The 21,068-nt window shown below is 33.4% G+C and overlaps 1 protein-coding gene and 1 pseudogene across 1 annotated transcript; both read right to left on the minus strand.

The window, feature by feature from the left end:
- LOC125842776 (uncharacterized) overlaps positions 1-3,265 on the minus strand; it is a 9,776-nt pseudogene extending 6,511 nt beyond the window's left edge.
- A 96-nt stretch (positions 3,266-3,361) lies between these two features.
- LOC125842778 (uncharacterized) lies at positions 3,362-3,937 on the minus strand. The gene has a single exon (XM_049522093.1). The coding sequence runs from the start codon at positions 3,935-3,937 to the stop codon at positions 3,362-3,364; it is 576 nt and encodes a 191-aa protein (XP_049378050.1).
- Between the last annotated feature and the right edge of the window lie 17,131 nt (positions 3,938-21,068).

Below are 21,068 nucleotides of genomic sequence, written 5' to 3' on the forward strand. Positions count from 1 at the left end.
CATAGGGTCAATTTTGGAAAAGGACTAAGGACCCATAAAGTCTTAACTTAAAAATTCTACCCCTTCCCGTCTTAGTTCGCCCTTTTTTTTCAGCATGACAGTGCTTCAATATTTCGGGCATAACTTTTTACTCCAAGGTCGGAATTGGGCAAACTCGGTGGCGTTGGAAAGAGGACTCAAAGACCTTTAATTGGATAGGTAAAGGTCCACCTAATTCATTTTGAGCTAAAAGATATGACCATTTTAAGTTGACCCTTACAACTCACTAGTTCAAATGACTAGTTTCCGGACGTCACGGTCATTTCTCATCATTTCATCAAGTTCTCAACTCCAAACTCACATGTGAGGCTCTAGTTTCACTAGTTCATTTTTAGGGTCGTCATAGCCTCGATATAAGCCAAAACCTTACCAAATTCTGAAATATCAAACCTCACAAAGCTATTGGACAAGGATTGGACATCTCTAGCTAAAGGACGCTCGCCAACCTGTAACATTGCTAGACTACCCATACTTACCGCCTTTCGACTCAAGGCATCTGTTACCACATTTGCCTTGCCTGGATGACAAAGAATAGTCATGTCATAGTCTTTGAGCAACTCCAACTATCTTCGCTGCCTCAAATTGAGATCCCTCTGGTTGAATATATACTGGAGACTACGATGTTCCGTGAACACCTCACAATGCACACCATAAAGATAATGCCTCCAAATTTTCAATGCAAACACAACAGCCGCCAACTCCAAATCATGAATAGGATAGTTCTTCTCATGAACCTTCAACTGCCTCGAAGCATAAGCTATCACCTTCCCTTTCTGCATCAATACGCAACCAAGACCGATTCAAGAAGCATCACAATATACAACAAAACCCTCTCCATCCACGGGTAGGGTCAAAATCGGAGCAGTAGTCAATAAAGTCTTGGGCTTTTGAAAACTCACCTCACATTCATCAGACCACTGGAAAACCACTTCTTTTTGGGTCAATCTAGTTAATGGGGATGCAATGGATGAGAACCCCTCTACAAACCGTCGATAATAACCTGCAAGGCCTAAGAAACTCTGAATCTCAGTAACTGAAGCAGGTCTGACCCAATCTCGAACTGCCTCAATCTTCTTAAGATCCACCATAATACCTTCTTTGGACACTACATGTCCCAAGAATTCTACTGAACTAAGCCAAAACTCACACTTTGAAAACTTTGCATAAAGCTTCTTCTCCTTTAGAATCCCAAGCACAATCCTCAAATGATGCTCATGTTCCTCCTTACTACGGGAGTATATCAATATATCATCTATGAAGACAATAACAAAGGAATCCAAGTACGGTCTGAACACTCCATTCATCAAGTCCATAAAAGTTGTTGGGGCATTGGTCAATCCGAAAGACATCACCAAAAATTCGTAATTGCCATAACGTGTTCGAAAAACTGTCTTAGGGATATTCTCCGCCCTAACCTTCAACTGATGGTAGCCGGATCTCAAGTCAATCTTGGAGAAAACAGAAGCACCCTACAACTGATCAAATAAATCATCAATACGAGGTATTGGGTACTTATTTCTGATGGTTACCTTGTTCAACTGCCGATAGTCAATACACATACGCATAGATCCATCTTTCTTCTTCACAAATAACACTGGGGCACCCCAAGGAGATACACTCGGTCTAATAAAACTCTTGCTCAACAAATCCTGCAACTGCTCCTTCAACTCATTCAATTCAGCCGGTGCCATACGATAAGGAGGAATGGAAATAGGCTGAGTTCCTGGCTCTATGTCAATACAAAAATCAATATCACGATCAGGTGGAATACCTGGTAAGTCTGTCGGAAATACCTCTGAAAATTCACTTACCACCGGAATAGACTCAAGTATAGGAGTCTCAACACTAGTATCTCGAATGTGCACCAAATAAGCCAAACATCCTCTCTCTACCAAGTGATGAGCCTTAAGAAATGATATCACCTCTTTAGGAGGGTGACTAAAAGAACCTCTCCATTCTACTATAGGAATTCCAGGCATAGCTAATGTAACTGTCTTGGCATGACAATTTAAAATTGCGTGATAAGGAGATAATCAATCCATACCAAGAATCACATCAAAATCTACCATATCTAAGACCTTTAAATCTGCATGAGTGTCATATCCCATCAAGGTAACTATACATAATCGATACACCCGATCTACCACTACAGAATCCCCGACAGGAGTAGAAATATGTACCGGCAAATCAAGAGACTCACATACTATATCTAGACTCGAAGCAAAATATGTGGACACATACGAATAAGTAGAGCCTGGATCAAATAATACATTAGCTGGTCGATGACAAACCGGAATAATACCTGTGATAAAAAATCTGAAGCCTCAGCCTCTGGCCTACCCGGAAAAGCATAACAGTGAGAACGACCGCCCTCATATTATGAACCTCCACGACCACCACCTCGACCAGAAGAAGAACCACATCTACCTGAATGAGAACCACCTCTGCCACTCTGTACACCTCCCCTAGTTGGAGGTTGTGCAGCCCTGGAAGTCAAAGCTTGAGAACCCTAATGCAATCCACTACGTCTGGCCCTAGGGAAATCTCTCACAAAGTGTCCCATATCACCACACTCAAAACAACCCCTACGAGACGTAGGCTGATGAGAGGAGCTTGAATGACCAGAATGTCCTCCACGGCCTACAGGTCTAGAAGATGAACCATGTGAAGTAGGCACCGAACTCGAAGAACTATGCCCAATGTAACCAACCTCAGATGCTGGTATAGCAGCATAAATGGGTCTGCTAGACTGAGAGTGATAATCTCTCCCTAAGTAACCTCGACTCCTAGGCGGAACCCCACCATAATCACCTAAATGACGGGTCCTCTTGCCCTCACACTGCTCAAATCCCTCACGTCGAATCATCTCCAACTCCTTAGCAGCATCTACCACCTTCTGGAACGGAATACCAGAAGTAGCAACCTTAGAAACTCCCAGACGAATCGGAATAATCAGCCCCTTAACAAACCTTCTCACTCTCTCAGCCTATGTGGGAAGTATCATCGAAGCATGCCTAGCCAAGGCATGGAATTTATCCTTATACTTTACGACTGACATACCATCCTGTTGCAAACCCTCGAGCTCTACCCTCTTACACTCCCTCTCACTGCATGGAACAAACTTGGCTAGAAATACCTGAGTAAACTGAGTCCATGATAGTGGAGGGGATCCAGCTGGCCTACTACTAATATAATTCCTCCACCACTGCTTGGCTGAGCCAGTCATCTGAAACGCTGTGTAGTCAACTCCATGAGACTCCACTAATCCAAGATTATGCAACCTCTCATGACAACTAACTATAAATTCATATGCATCCTCAGTTCAGTCACCAGTATACGTTGGAGGATTCATTAGTCTGAACCTCCCAAACATCTTTTGTTCATCAATGGTCATGGAAGGCCTGTTCGCCATGTGTGATGCAATACTTGGAAATTCCATACTATCTAAATGGGGAGCTACAGCAGCAGCTGGCTGAGTCCTGGGAGTTTGAGAATCTAGAGCAACCATCGGATTTAGAGTCTGACCTCCAACACAGGTCTGTGAAGCATCAGAGGTGACAGGTAAAGTTCCCGCCTGAGTCATCCCCTCTAGAAGTCCTAACATACGAGCCAAGGAATCTTGAAGCACTGGGGTGGCAATCATACTGGGTGGAGCCTGAACTGGTCCATCCCCCTCGACACAATCCTGTACATACCCATGAATAACATTTGCATCAGGAGGTACTGTCCTATCGCGGCCCTGGGTAGCTATTGGTACTTGGCCTTCCATGGATGCTGCAATACGACCCCTACCCCGACCTCGACCTCGTCCCGTGTCTCTACCTCGGATAGTGCTCCCAGAAGCAGGCGCAAAAATAGGCTCATGATCACCACTTGCAGATGTACGAGTCCTCACCATCTGAGAGAATGAGATATCAAGATTAGAATTTCAACAAGGTAAAGTGTGCACGATAATTAATGAAAGACTAGAATTTTTCCTAAATGTCCTATAGCCTCTCAAAGATAGGTATGGACGTCATCATACCAATCCGCAAGACTCTACTAGACATTGCTCTTGTACTCGTGAGACCGGTTAACCTAGGGCTCTGATATCAAATTTGTCACGACCCAAATTCACAAGTCGTGATGGCACCTAAGTTACCAACGAATAGGTAAGACAACCCAACATATTTACCAATTCTAATTAACTAACTAAGAGGTAAAAGGTAAATACTAAGTAAAAAATCTCCAACATTGAGTTCTTTACAAATATTAAATGCAGAAAGCTAAAATACCACCCCAAGAATTGGTGTCATAAGTACAAGAGCCTCTAAATATAATGCAAGTCTGAAACTAAAGGACAATCCAAACATAAGGGATATTCTGTCTAAATACTAAATAACAGAATAAATAAAAGGTAGAGGGAGGTGTGGGCCACAGAACAACCAAGCAGCTCACCACAACTCCAAAGTACTCCAAGCTCGGACTCAAACAGCTCCACGAGATGTGCTCGTACTCGGAATCGAATCTGCACCACAAAAAAGTACAACAAGTGTAGTATGAGTACGAAACCACATATACCTAGTATATCTCATAGACCAACAACGAAGAAGTAGTGACGGGAGTTCATATAAGGAAAATCTGTTATTTATTTATACAAGTCTATATTATAATTACGAGTCAAGTTTCATCAAATATAGGTAATCAAATAACAAGTACTTTCCAACCACCAATAAAACACATAATCATCAAAATGAAAGATGTCATGAGATGCAATGCAATATGACACCATGGAATGATATGCCTCAGAATACCAAGTACTCTCTCAATCGTATATACATAATACTCCTCGAAAAAACATCGAGAGTTCATGACCCATAGGAGACTCGCGAGGTCCATATACCGACACGGACAATCTCCACATGTCTGTGCGGACAATCTCAACGCACTATCATAAAATCAAATAATTTCTGCACGGACGGTCTCCACGTGCCCAAAATAAAATCTTAGCATCTTAACATCCCTAGCACGGACGATCTCCACGTGCCAAAGTTATACTCAATCTCATGTCAATGCATGTGCACAATATAATCTCAAATAAAGGGGATGATAATGTATCTCAACCAATCAAGTATCAACATAATACATAACCACCTCAACCATCACAAGTATACGGGTTCAAATAAGAACACAATCACACAAATAATCAGTCCATAATATATCAGCTAATGCCCATATGTTTTGGCATTCTCGGATTAAAATCTGCATTCTATAGTAATAGACTTTCCCTTTATAACACTGGTACTCGTACCAATGCTCGTCACATCATTGGTATGAGACCCCCATCTTTCGCCCTTACCCGTTGTCTATTCCATTTTTTAATCTTTAAATTAGGAAAACGCCGTTCAACAAAGTCTAAAAGTCTTAACATACCTTGAATGCCGAACATGTGCCACAAATCCTCAAGATTTTTCCTTCCCTTTTCGCAAAGCTTCAGAACGTTCCCAATCTACCAATCATGTATTATTTGTAAGCACGCGAGTTCATAGACACCCAAATTATTATATGCCTATCCTAGACCCAAAACTCACTCATATCTCTAACCAAGCTCCTAGATTAAGCATAAGATTAAGTCTCATTTTAACAAACAATTTCATAAATCTAGCAGGATAATAAGAAAAAAAGAAAAGGTCGGCACAACCGGTTCCACCAAATTGAAAAATTCCTAAGTAATCGTTATCTTATCCCAAGGAAAACTTACGTTCCAGTGGCAACAACAAGAGGAAACATCCAAACCTTGACACCATTTTTATTCCCTTTTCTTTTTAACCCTAAGTCACATAATCAATATCATTAGCCAACATAGCACACCCTACTACCCACAAATTTCAGCAATCACCCACTCTAATTAAATATTAATTTCATAAAAAATTTCATATTGTGATTTGATTTATCCTACCAAACAAGGAGTTACAATTATAGTCTAAAGTTAGTATAAAAATCCAAAAACAGTGGCAAGAAATTCAAAATTCTCACTCAACTATAAGCTGCACCTTAATTATGAAACCAACAATTAAACCCAACCCCCAACGTGTCTTGATTTCCCATTTAATAACCTTCCAATCATTATCTAATCATTAGCTAATAATTATCACTCATTAACTAACCATCAATTCAACATTCTCCACTAATTTGACTCTAATGCTAAACTACAAATAGCAAGCAATTAATAATTCGCTAATATATTTATTCTCACCTAACAATTAAATATCCCATTGTTGGAAAAAGAAAAAAAAGATCAAAAGGAGTTACCTGAAGCGATCCTCAACTAAATTCGTAGGTTTCTTTGTTTCCGTCTTTGACAGTTCTCTTCTCTTTTGTTCTCCTTTTTTTTTTCTCTAAACTGACTCCACTAACATATTTTAATTACATGGGTTGGGTAAAGGGTATTAAATGAAGTGGTTATGGACTTGGCCCACTAACTATGAACTGTATTAATTATTTGCTAAATATTCGTCAACTAATTACTCGTAGCTACTGAATAAATTAAAATTTCCCATTCAAAAGTTTCGGGAAAAGTCAAAATAGTCCTAGTTCTCAAAATGACCTAGCGGGTCGTTACATATATGAAATTAAACAGACAGAAAAAGAATAAAAAATAAAATTAGCAAATGAGATAAGTAAATTTAAAGAAAAATTGCAATTAGAAGAAGAACTAGAAGAAAAAGAAGAAAATAACCAAGATAAACTACCTGAAATAAGAATTAATGAAATAAATAACGATGATCTAGATGAACAACATTCGGAAACAAGAGAAACATATACGGAACATTTAGCAAACATATATAATACAAAGAATTTAGAAGTAAATACAGGAGACGTAGACATAGATGAAAAAACCTAGTACATCAAGAATAAAAAACCCAAAAAAATTAAAATATTATAATGCAAACTATGAACAATATGATAAAGAAAAAGCTATATGAGATAAAAGATTAAATAAAAAATGGACACCTAAACCAATAACTGAACAACATGATTTTTTAGATTTAGATTGTGTAGCAAATATAAATAAAACAATCCAATTATGGATGGGATATATATCAAAACAATTAATAGATAACAAAATAGGAATGACAGAAACACCAGGATATATAGACAGAACACTTATAGGAACAGTAAAATTATGGCTACAAAATTTATCAGATGAAAGTTTAAAAACTCTAAGAAGTAATAAAAAATCTAATGGTGAATTAGCTACTACAACTATGGAAATATTATATAGGTACGAAATAGTTATAAGAAATGAATTTAGAAGTATGACAACATAAGTAGAAGAACAAAATAAAGAAAAAATCATAAATCGGAATCTAATGACAAAATTAGTAATATATAATATGTGTTATATAGATGAATATACATGTGCATTTAGAGAATATTATTTTAAAGGAACATATAGCACAGAAGAAAGTAAGGAAATAAGAAAACTATATTTTACAAAATTACCAGAATATTTTAATTCGAAAGTAATAAAAAGTTGGAATGAAGCAGGATTAACAGATACCTTAGGAACTAGAATAAATTTTTTACAACGATGGTTTATAGAACGGTGTGAAAAACATAAAGAAGAAATAAAATGGAAAAAATACTAGTAAAAACTTAGCATGTTGCAAAAATAAAACAGCACCCCAATTTGGTTGTACGGACAAATACTATAAAAAGAAATATAACAAAAAATACAGATCAAAATATAAATATAAAAAACCTAGAAGAAGATACTAGTTAAAAAACTACAAAACCAAAAGATCATATAGACCAAAAAGAAAACTAACGGAATGTACATTTTATAACTGTGGAAAATTAGGACAAATAGCTAGAGATTGTAAATTACCTAAAAATCAAAAGAAAAAACAAATATGAGAAATAATAATAGACGATGAAAAATATACACAGATAGAGTACATATATTATGAATTAGAAAGTGAAGATACCATATATGAAATAGATAATGATATAGAAATAGAATCAGACAATGAATTCTATAATATGACGAATGACTGAAAAAGAGATACAAATAAGAATTAAAGAAGAATACCAAAATGAAGAATCTTCAGAACAAAAAATAATATTTGATAATAATATATTTGAACAAATAAAAGGAAAAGAATTAGACTTAAGCGTAAAAAAAATATTCGAAATACCAACAATAAGAAATTGATTTAAACGACAAAAAGAAGAATATTATGTAGTAAGTCAAAGAGAACATATCATAGATTGCAAATACACCAAAGGAAAGGCTAATATACCAATAATAAACAAACGAATAATAAATAAAGAAATACAAGATATTAAGGCTAAAAATCCAATTAAATATGTATATTTAGGAGGAACAAAAATACTAATAAAAGTATGTTTTAGAAAAGGAAAAGATAGACCCATAAAAACATACTTAGCGGATGATAGAATTATACAACCCATAGAAAAAATTATAGTAAGTGCAGTAAAAGGTAACCTCATATACCAAAAATTTAAATTCATAATAAGTGTTAACTACTCAGTAGCAATAAATGACAAGAATATAGATAAATCACTACTATTATATTGGAAAATGTCACGGATAGAACTAGCCCCAAGAAGTAAAATATTTACAGCTAGATGTAAAAACTTATATGTTTTAACAACAAAACATAAAATAACAGCAAATAAATAAATAAATAAAATAAAAATAGAAAATCCTTTTGAAAGAATAGTTACAGTCATAGATAATAATGATTATAGCTATAATTAGATTGATATAGAAGAAGATTTAGAAATAGTAAAAGAAAGATTAAGTACATCAAAAAGAATAAACTATGAAATACCCCAAATATCATAACAAATGAGTACCTCAAGAAAAATAGATAAAACTCCACAAAAATCAATAGAAAAAGAAATAGAACCATATCATTACTACATAACGGGAATAATGGAACAACGAAAATACTTAATATTAATAAATACAGGACAAGAAGAAAACTATATTACAAGAGAATTAGTAACAGAAGATGAAATAATAACTACTAGAAAATTATGCCCTGAACGACCAAAGGCATTAATATATACCGAAGAAACTACAAAAAGGAAAATAATCATTGGAGGAGTACCAATAGTATTAAAGTTTAAAATATATCAAGGAGATAAAAGTATCACTTTAGGAATAAAATGGTTAGAACAAGTTAAACCATATAATCTAGAAGACAAACAGTTAACGATAAATTATGAAAATAAAAGAGCAATAATAAAAAGAACTTTAGTATGATAAAAATATGAAAATATACATACTTGCAAAGATAATAATAGAGGGATATTACAACAGATATTATACACCAATGATAGATACAGGAGCAGAAGCTAATATATATAAATACAATTGTTTACCAGAAGATAAATGGGAAAAATTAAAAACACCGATAGTAGTAACAGGATTTAATAATGAAGGAAGCATGATCACATATAAGGCAAAAAATATAAAAATACAAATATGGGATAAGATATTAACTATAGAAGAAATGTATAACTTTGAACTTACAACAAAGGATATGCTATTAGGAATGCTATTTTTAGAAAAATTATACCCACATATAATAACAAAAACACACTGGTGGTTCACAACACCATGTAAACAAAAAATAGGCGCAAAAAGAGTGAATAACACAAAACAAAAAACAACATAATGGATAAAAGGTAGTGAAAAAATTACACAACAATTAGGAAATATAAAAGAAGAAGACCCTTAAATAGAATTAATTATATTATCTATAGATAAAGTAAAAATAATCCAAGATAAGTTAGAATTGTTATATAGTAAAGATCCTTTACAAGGATGGGAAAAACATAGAACAAAAGTAAAGATTGAGATAATTGATAATAATAGTATAATAACCCAAAAATCATTAAAATAACAGAATTTAAGATACATATAAGCGAATTACTAGAAAAAGAGTATATACAAGAAAACAACAGCAAGCATACAAGCCCAACATTTATAGTAAATAAACATAGTGAGCAAAAAAGAGGAAAAAGTAGAATGGTTATTGATTATAGAAATTTAAATGCAAAAACTAAAACATATAATTATCCAATACAAAATAAAATATTAAAGATAAGACAAAACAAGGATATAATTACTTTAGTAAATTTGACTGCAAATCAGAATTTTACCACTTAAAGTTAGAAGAAGAATCTAAAAAACTTACAGCATTTACAGTACCACAAGGATTTTATAAATGAAATGTATTACCATTTGGATATAAAAATGCACCAGGTAGATATCAACACTTTATCGATAACTATTTTAAAACAATTAGAAAATTGTGTAGTATATAGTGGTGATATATTACTATATTCCGAAACACAAGATAAACATATAAGATTATTAGAAAAATTTATACATATTATAGAATATTTAGGAATAAGTCTAAGCAAAAAGAAAGCAGACATAATGAAAAAGCAAATAGAAGTTTTAGGAATACGAATAGATAAAAATGCAAACACATATAGTACAAAAAAAATTAACTCAAATGAACAACTAGATACAAAAAAGAAATTACAATCATTTCTAGGACTAGTAAATCAAGTAAGAGAATACATACAAAAATTAGCAGGGAATTTAAAACTATTACAATAAAAATTAAAGAAAGATGTAGAATACCAGTTTTATACAAAATACCAAACACGAATACAAAAAATAAAACTATTATGTAAGAACCTACCTACACAATATTTTCCGGATGAAAACAAAAAAATTACTTATATAGTAGAATCAGACGCCAGTGAAAAAAGTTATGGATGAGTCTTAAAATACAGATTACTTATCAAGACAAATCTACTCAGACTGAGAAAGAAAATACAATTGAAGATATACTCAAAGTCATTACTACACTTTGTATAAAAGTGGATAGTATGGACAATGAGATACAAAGGTTAAAGACTAATGAAGATAATCTGAAGTCTAAAGCTAATACAGGTCAGCAGTATGACTGTAAAAATGTGGAGCTAAGTCAATCGGAAGACTTTAAAAATCCAGAGCTAAAAGGTGACGTTGGAAAACACCTTAAAACCCATAATATTTGTTTAAATACAGCTACAGGTACAAGTAAACAAGTTAGTGAGAAACAACATAAGAATACAAACTTAAACCAGCTATTTGAAAAACCATTAATCCAAAACTGCCAAGAAATATATTGACTGTGGAACCAGAAACCTCTATCTATGCAAATAGCCTACAAAATGAGAAAAAGATATATAACCATGTCACGATAACATCTATTGAAAATATATACAAAATCCAAACCTATTTAAACTGTAATCCTAGATCCACTACAACCAAAGAACCAAGGCAAGACTACCTAATCCAAAAATTACAAGGTTATAACATGCTAATTGCACAACCAAAAACTAACGCCAATTTAGTAAGGACATGTTACAATTATGGACTATTAAATACCGTATACACATATGATGGAGAAGAAATAAGTGGAATAACAGAACTACACAAGGCGTTCATTACATATAAAAGAGTTACCAAGGGAAATTTATTTAATGTAAAGTTTTATATAGCACCAGCGGAGATATTATACGACAAGATAAAACCCCCAATTCAAGTTATTAAAATAGGACTAACCAAAGATATAATTATACCTGAAGATATTGGACAACAAGAAGAAATATGAAAAATAGAGATACCAAGTTTTTACGCCACTAAAAGAATAATTGGTATATCAACTATTATACAAGAGCTAGCAAACAATTATTTAAACAAAAATGCTATATGGAGTTACTACTCTAGAGATCAGTTAGTGAAATATTCAAATTCAAGAGAACTAAGGAAAACACTTATGGATGAAGTCCAGAAATAGATTTTATCATTATTAAAATCAGAAGAAAGACCTACGGCAAGAGCACTCAAAGCTGGATTTATTTCGCCAGAACTATTAACCAGATAATGAAAGCTAATTGGACACAAATACCTTGATCATCTATGTACAAAATGTAATGGACAAGACAACGTGATTCCAGATGTCCAGCTAGAATAAAGTCTAAAGAAATAAGAAGATAAAGAAGATAGCAACAACTAAAGAGATAAAGCAAAGAAGACATATTTGGCCAAAAAAGCCAAAAGTAAATAGTATAAAGTAATAAAGTAGGAGCATTATTGTAAATTATTAGTCTTATTGTAAGAAAGTGTAGTGTAAATTAGTCAACAAGTGGGGTAGTATGCATGTGCATATTAAAAATGATAGGTATGGTGTGCATTAATAATGATGACAAGTGTATGAATGGTAGGTGATGTGCATTATTAATAGGACAAGTGTATGAATGGTAGGTATGCATTATTGTAAACTTAGTGTGCAGTAAGTAGTATAGTACGTGCATTATTAGTAGTAGACAGAGGATAGAAATTCTTTTCTATATAAAAGAAGATATATGTAACATAATAAGCAAGTCGGGAATAAACGAAGCTTTCTTAAAAAACACTCTCTCCAATATTTAAATACTTAGTAGATAATGGAACAACTTTCAGATATCATGGATAAGCAAGAGGCAAAGGTATATTGTTCAAAAAATATGCAGAACTAATTTCATATATTCTTGAATATCATATATATGATTGAATAAATTTATGTTAGTTATTATGTATTAGAATTATTTGAATCATGATTTCTAGTTTATTAGCACACTGGAAACAGGGAGAAAACTTCTATACTATGCCATCCTAATGTTGAAACCGGTAGGCAAGAAAAGCCATTTAGGGGAGTAAACAAAGTTGAGGCGCTGATAAGAAGAAAGCATCCGCTAAATTACGATGCTAGTAGTGACAAGAGAACATGATAAACAGATAATCTAGTTTCATAATGAGCTAATATGAATTTAATCAATTATGAATATGATAGGAAGGAATAATTGAAAATAAAAACCTGCATGATAAAGAACATGACTACATACATGCATGATGAAATAATAAAAAACTATGAAACTTTAATCCTATATATACTTAAAGGTATAGAGATAATTGAATTAAGAAGAATCATATGGGAACTATTTTTTAATGATAACGAATCAGAAAATATATTAAACCAACAATGGTATGAAATAGACCTACGTTATTTAGACTTTGAAAGAATAGAATGGTATGATTTAGAAATAAATTCAGATTAAAATGAACTACGAATATTTACAATATTGGACAGAAGCTATGGAAAATATAAAACTATTAGAACAATTAATGGAAAATAATTTATATACGTACCTAAGAACCCAAGATATGTTATATCTAGAATATATCATAAATAATATTAAAGAGAAATCAAGATTAAAACACTTAGCAAAAGAATATTATAATAAAATCTTTAAAATGGATTCCTCACCTACCAAAAATGGTACACCTACCAAAAATGTCATGAATCCCTCACCTACCACACTACCAAAAATATCTTAGTATATCATGAATTTATCATCTACTAGTAAAATAAATTCCGCAACGATAAATGGTATCAGAGCTATGGATGAAAAGAGAGTTAAGAAATATAAGAAGAAACATACTAGTAGAAAGTTAAGAAAAATAAGAGAAAAATTAAACAAATTATATCCAGAATACAAACAACTCAATATCACAATAACTGATAACGACAAATTAGATCAATTAATAGATTATATATCTAAAATAGAATATAAATATATTCAATATTTAAAAATACAATGAATAACGAGAATAACGAATATAAAGAAAATCTTACTGAAATAATTATAGTGAAAAGACAAGGATTAACACATAGGCAAAGTAGACTTAACAGTAATATATTCGCCGAAACTTGTAAAAAATCTATAGAAGCACAAAGGAAAACTATTTTATATCTACAGATACAGATAGAAAGTTTAGAATATAAACTTCAACACAATCTATAAATGAATAAAGAAGAATATGCTATAGACGAAAATATATATGAAAACTATGACGGATTAAAAATAAAGATAATATTTTCTAATCTAGAAAGAAGATACAAGAAAATATGTGACAATATAAATTTAATGTTAGAAAAAGAAACGGTAAAACTAGGAGATAGTTTAACTACTATGATAGGAATAACAAAAGAAAATGAAGAAATAGATAGAAAAACGGAAATTGAAAAAATAAAACAACAAGCAAAAAAGGAAGTACAACAATTAGAAGAAGTAAAAAATACTAAAATAATAGAACTAGAAAAAGAACTGGCAATGTTAAAAGAAATGAATGAAATGAAACAAAAAGAAAAAGAACAAAACACAAAATTAGCAAATGAGATAATTAAATTTAAAGAAAAATTGCAATTAGAAGATGAAGTAGAAGAAAAAGAAGAAAATAACAGAGATAATCTACCTGAAATAAGAATTGATGAAATAAATGATGTTGATCTAGATAAACAACATTCAGAAACAAGCGAAACATTTGCGGAACTTTAAACAAATATAGATAACACAAAGAATTTAGAAGTAAATACAAGAGACAGACATGGATGAAAAACCTAGTACATCAGAAATAAAAAACCCAAAAAAATTAAAATAATATAATACTAACTATGAACAATATGATAAAGAAAAAACTATATGGGATAAAAGATTAAATAAAAAATGGACAATTAAACCAATAACTGAACAATATGATTTTTTAGATTTGGACTGTGTAGCAGATATAAATAAAACAATTCAATTATAGATGAGATATATATCAAAACAATTAATAGATAACAAAATAGGAATGACAGAAACACTAGGATATATAGAAAGAACACTTATAGGAACAGTAAAATTATGGCTACAAAATTTATCAGATGAAAGTTTAAAAACTCTAAGAAGTAATAAAAAATCTAATGGTGAATTAGCTACTACAATTATGGAAATATTATATAAGTACGAAGTAGCTATAAGAAATGAATTTAGTAGTATGACAACAGAAGTAGAAGAACAAAATAAAGAAAAAATCATAAATCGTAATCTAATGACAAAATTAGCAATATGTAATATGTGTTATATAGATGAATATACATGTGCATTTAGAGAATATTATTATAAAGGAACATATAGCACAGAAGAAAATAAGGAAATAAGAAAATTATATTTTACAAAATTACCAGAACCTTTTAATTCAAAAGTAATAAAAAGTTGGAATGAAGCAGGATTAACAGATACCTTAGGAGCTAGAATAAAATTCTTACAACGATGGTTTATAGAAATATGTGAAAAACATAAAGAAGAAATAAAACTAAAAAAATACTAGTAAAAAACTTAGTATGTTGCAAAAATAAAACGGCACCCCAATTTGGTTGTACGGACAAATACTATAAAAAGAGATATAACAAAAATATAGATCAAAATATAAATATAAAAAACCAAGAAGAAGGTACTATGTAAAAAACTACAAAACCAAAAGACCAAACAGAAAACTAACGGAATGTACCTGCTATAATTGTGGAAAATTAGGCATATAGCTAGAGATTGTAAATTACCTAAAAATCCAAAGAAAAAACAAATATCAGAAATAATAATAGACGATAAAAAATATACGCAGATAGAAGTACGTAGATTATGAATTAGAAAGTGAAGATAGTATATATGAATTATCAGAAAACGAAACAGACGAAATGAAAAATAATTCAGTAATAGAATCAGATAATGAATACTATATCAATGACTGAAACAGATATACAAATAATAACTAAAGAAAAATATCAAGATGAAGAATCGGCAGAACAAAATATAATATTTGATAATAATATATTTGAACAAATAAAAGGAAAATATTTAGACTTAACCGCAGAAAAAATATTTGAAATACCAACAATAAGAAATTGGTTTAAACGATAAAAAGAAGAATATTATGTAGTAAGTCAAAGATAACATATCATAGATTGCAAATACACCAAAGGAAAGGCTAAAATACCAATAATAAACAAACGAATAATAAATAAAGAAATACAAGATATTAAGGCTAAAAATCCAATTAAATATGTACATTTAGGAGGAACAGAAATACTAATAAAAACATGTTTTAGAGAAGGAAAAAAATACACCCATAGAAATATACTTAGCGGACGATAGAATTATACAAGCCAAAGAAAAAAGTATAATAAGTGCAGTAAAAGGTAACCTCATATACCAAAAATTTAAATTTATAATAAGTGTTAACTATTCAGTAGTAATAAATGACATAAACATAGATAAATCACTAGTATTATATTGGAAAGTGTCAGGGATAAAACTAGCCCCAGGAAGTAAAATATTTACAGTTAGTTGTAAAAACTTATATGTTTTAACAACCAAACATAAAATAACAGCAAAAAATAAAATAAAAAAAATAAAAATAGAAGTGTAATCATTTAAAATTTATTAAATATAAATTTATTAGATGATTCGGATCATATTAAATTCATGAATATTAGTCCAAATAAATATTATGGATTAATATAATTGGGTTAATTATTTAAATCCAATAAATATGAATTTAATCAAAGCCCGCTCCATAAAGCCCATATGCCATGTCACTTAAATTTGATTGGCCGAAGGGAATCCTATTCGAATCACAACTCCCCTATTCTAAAACTATAAATAGGGGCCCTCATAATTCAGAAAAGAGGACCAAGAATTTTAACAAGAAGCTAGAGAAAGCTCGTGGATCAAAAGCTGCAGATTTCTCTACAAGTTCAAGAGTTCAAGAATTCAAGCATTCAAGATTCAAGAACGTTCAAGTCTCAAGAGCGATAACGATCAAGAGCGATAAAGATAAAAAACGATCAAGATCAAGACCGTCGGATTCAAGATCAAGTGCGAAGCCCTTGGATTCAACTAGAAGTCAAGATCAAGATAAAGTTCAAGTCCAAGATCAAGATCAAGATAGAGATCAAGATGGAGATAAATCTCAAATTCAAGATCAAGCTCAAGAGCCCTTGAATTATATTTGAAAAGGCGAATTCAGAGGAATAATAGAGATTGTAACACTCTCACTTAAATCAATAAAACGATTGTTGCATAATTTTCCGTTCTTGATTATTGTTTTCTCGACGCGAATTTTTATCGTCTACAAATTCTGGCACGCCGGGTGGGACAATCTCTACCTCTCATCTCAACTTTTCAAGCATCAAAGAATATTGAGATAACTTCTATGAAGAACAACTCCCGATCAAATGCCTCTAAGGCTACTAGCTCCAAGTTCTCTAATGAAGTTGAAGGCATTTTGGGTGTTACCTTTGGAAGTTTCGGAGCTGTTACGAGAAGCAAAGCTGCTACACTAGGACAACAAACACTTCAAGTGTCATCCACATCAACTCCAGTTTTTGGGTCTACTACTCCAAAATAATCAATTTCCTCCGCAAAAGCTTTAGAAGGAGGAAGCAGTGTTGTTGAAAAGATCAAGAAGACATTGGCTCTCCTTGAGCAATCTGGTTCCAAGAACTCTACCACAAGGGAGAGCTATGATTCAACGAATGAGTCACCTCCACGTGCATAGCGTAATGTGAATCTGCTGAAGATCAACTTACGCGACAATCCATGCTACTCTCCTACATCTCCAATGATCATGCAAACAATGGTGGCTGCTGCTTCTTCCTCTGAGGAACAACTCGCAAATCTGACGAAGTTGGTTGAAGGATTGACAAAGCATGTACAACACCAAGAGTCTAGAATCGATAAGTTGATGAATCAAATGGAAGGACTTTTAGACGGAGAAGCAAGTCATGCGCCCGAAAAATGTGTTGAAGTTCAAGAGATTGAAAATCCTGCAAAGAAAGCACCGATTGTTAATGAGATGCCAGTTTCTTCTGAAGGGATGATCCCACTCGATCGCTTGAAGGAGTTCATTGAAGGCGCTATCAAAGATAAGTATGAAGTCTCCACCAAGTCTTCTCATATGTATGTCAAGCCATACACTACAAGAATTGATAGCTTAAAAATGCCTGCTGGTTATCAACCTCCCAAATTTCAACAATTTGAGGGTAGAGGAAATCCGAAGCAACATGTTGCACACTTTGTGGAGACATGTAATAATGCTGGAACATATGGAGACTATCTTGTCAAACAGTTTGTCCGGTCTCTAAAAGGAAATGCCTTTGATTGGTACACAGATCTTGAGCCCAATTCTATTGATAGTTGGGAGCAAATAGAGAACGAGTTTCTCAATCGATTCTATAACACAAGGCGCACTGTAAGCATGGTAGAACTTATGAATACTCGCCAAAGGAAGGATGAACCAGCCATAGACTTCATAAATCGATGGAGGAACGCGAGCCTAAATTGCAAGGACAGGCTTAGTGAAGCTTCTGCAATAGAAATGTGTATCCAAGGGATGCACTGGGAGCTTCTTTATATCCTACAGGGGATAAAACCAAAATCCTTTGAAGATCTAGCTACTCGTGCTCATGATATGGAGTTGAGCATGTCCTCTACTGGAAAGGATATGACGTTTGTCCATGACCCTCGCAAAGGAAGAGACAAGCAGGAACCTAAGAGATGGAGCAGATTTGTGCCCAAGAACGACAACAAAGAGTCAATGAATGTTAATGTGTCGCCTGTAAAGTTCACTATGAAGGAAGGGAAGAAGCAAAGTGTGAGAACAAATTTTCAAGCGCGTTCAGACCAAAAATCGATCCTAAGGGAAATGCAAGAAAAGGAATACCCCTTCTTGGATTCCGACGTTTCTGATATTTTCAATGAGTTGCTTGAATTAAAGCTCATTGAGTTGCCAGAGATGAAGCGGCCTGATGAAGCTGGAAAAGATGATAACCCAAATTATTGTAAATATCATAGACTCATGAGTCATCCTCTTGAAAAATGTTTTGTCTTCAAGGATAGAGTGATGCGATTGGTTAGAGAAAAGAAAATTGTCCTTGATGATGAGAAAGCTAGTTCTAATCAAATCTCCATCACGTTCGGCTCGCTCGATCCGATCCAAATACATTTCGCTGAAAAGCATGAAGAAGAGTCATTGGAACTAGACAAATCTCAAGTTGATATAGATAGTGATGAAGGCTGGATTCTTGTGACTAGGCGAAGACGCAACAAGTCAAGCTTACAAAAAGAATCATGTGAGCAACCGATTAGAAAGAAAATGGTGAAGAAACTGGTGAAACAGGAATCAATCAAGCGCCCAAGGAAGGTGAAGGTAGAAGTGCATCACTACCAGAAACCCCGACATCTTGTAACTCTAGAAGAATTCTTACCAAGTTGGTTGCGCACAAAGTCTACTCAAGAAAATGTCGAGGCACCATGTTTTAATGCTGATAAAGAAGAAACAATGAATGTGTCTCCAACTGATAGAGAAGGAACAACGAGAGAATCCTCACCAAAAGTGTCTCCTAGTGGCAAAGAAAAAGCAACAAGGGAAATCTCGTCAATGATGTCTCCTTCATCTTCTGAAAAGCCTATTGAACCTTCTTCCCAAAAAGGTTATACATGTGATACAAAAATCACATTCATAGATAACGATCTTCTGTTTGGTGAAACACTACACATTTGTCCTTTGTATATGGTTGGTCACGTGCGAGATAAGAAGATAAATAGAATCTTGATAGATGAAGGATCCGGAGTCAACATCCTGCCTATCCACACAATGAAGGAACTCGGCATCACGACCGAAGAACTTAGTGAAAGTCGTTTGTTGATACAAGGATTCAATCAAGGAGGACAGAGGTCCATAGGCTCCATTAAATTAGAAATTTACATGGAAGATTTGCGATCAAGCGCATGGATGCACGTGATCGATGCAAAGACTTCATACAATATATTACTTGGTAGGCCTTGGGTACACGAGAATAGAATTGTCTCATCTTCTTACTATCAATGTTTGAAGTATCTTGAAGACGATATTGAAAGGAAGATAGTTGCAGACGATAATCCTTTCACCGAAGTTGAGACGTAGTTTGCCGATGCAAAATTCTATTTGAAGAGTTATGTTGTTAAATGGACAAAATCTAATGATGTCAAATCAACCAAGTCTGACAAGATCACAAGCAAAATAATCGATACGGCTGTCGAAAAGGTAAAAGTTAACACTAAAGTACTTTGTCCCAATCTCAATGAAGGGAAGACCATGTCTTCAAAGAAGAATCTGACTTCTGGACTTCGCTATGTTCCAAAAGTAAAGAAAGAAGAAGTCAAATCATCTAACCTTCGAGAAGATGCATTAAGATGACTAACTCTTCCTATCAGATAAATTGATGCAATAAACTTGCCTTCAAAGCTGTTAGTAAAGACAATCGCTCAAAATCAAGTGCGAGATGTAGCACTCCCTACAAAACGCACGGGAGAATGTTTTGATCCTAATGCTTACAAGTTATTTGCGAAGGCTGGATATAACCCTAATGAGCCATCAATATTAGGGAAACTCCCATCAGTTGATAAAACCAGGCAAGCACGTGAGGTCATAGGCTATAACCAACCACCGCCAGTTCGCATCTCCATAAGAAGAGCAAGGAATAATCATATAACTTTTGAAGAAGATGTTACTGCTCCCAATAGAAAGCTTTCCGTCTTTGATCGACTCGGAGAATCGACTGCAAGAACTTCTGTGTTCAAGAGATTAGGTCCATTGAAGAAAAATAAGAATCTGAGAAGTTATTTTAAAGTTACAACGCCTGCTTCACATTTGGTTCGAAAGGATTTCAAAAGTTTGATTCCTTCTAGAATGAGGCGACGAGTGGAACTTGTAGTTTCATGTAAAGAGGAGATCAAGGCAAAGGTTCGCACTGTGGTTTACACCAAGGAGCGCGAGGAAGATGAAGAAAGTGTAGGCTCCTCAAATTATGTTACAATCCAAAATGAGTACGATTCTCTGCCTCAAATAAAGATTGATGAAGAGTTAGAAGATATTGTCTGGTGTTGTCATATATCTGTCAATGACAATGATCCTTTAGAAGAGGAAGATGCTAGAGATGCTCCACCGGAACTTGAAGAAGGAGTAAAGACCACAATAGACCCTTTGAAAGAAGTTAACATTGGCACTGATGAAGACCCAAGGCCAACTTACTTGAGTGCCTTTCTAGAAG

The sequence above is a fragment of the Solanum stenotomum genome, chromosome 10, assembly GCF_019186545.1.
Source record: "Solanum stenotomum isolate F172 chromosome 10, ASM1918654v1, whole genome shotgun sequence".
NCBI lineage: Eukaryota > Viridiplantae > Streptophyta > Magnoliopsida > Solanales > Solanaceae > Solanum > Solanum stenotomum.

Coding starts and splice junctions, on each gene's coding strand:
- LOC125842778 (XM_049522093.1), bottom strand. CDS start 3,937: ATGGTGAGGACTCGTACATCTGCAAGTGGTGATCATGAGCCTATTTTT.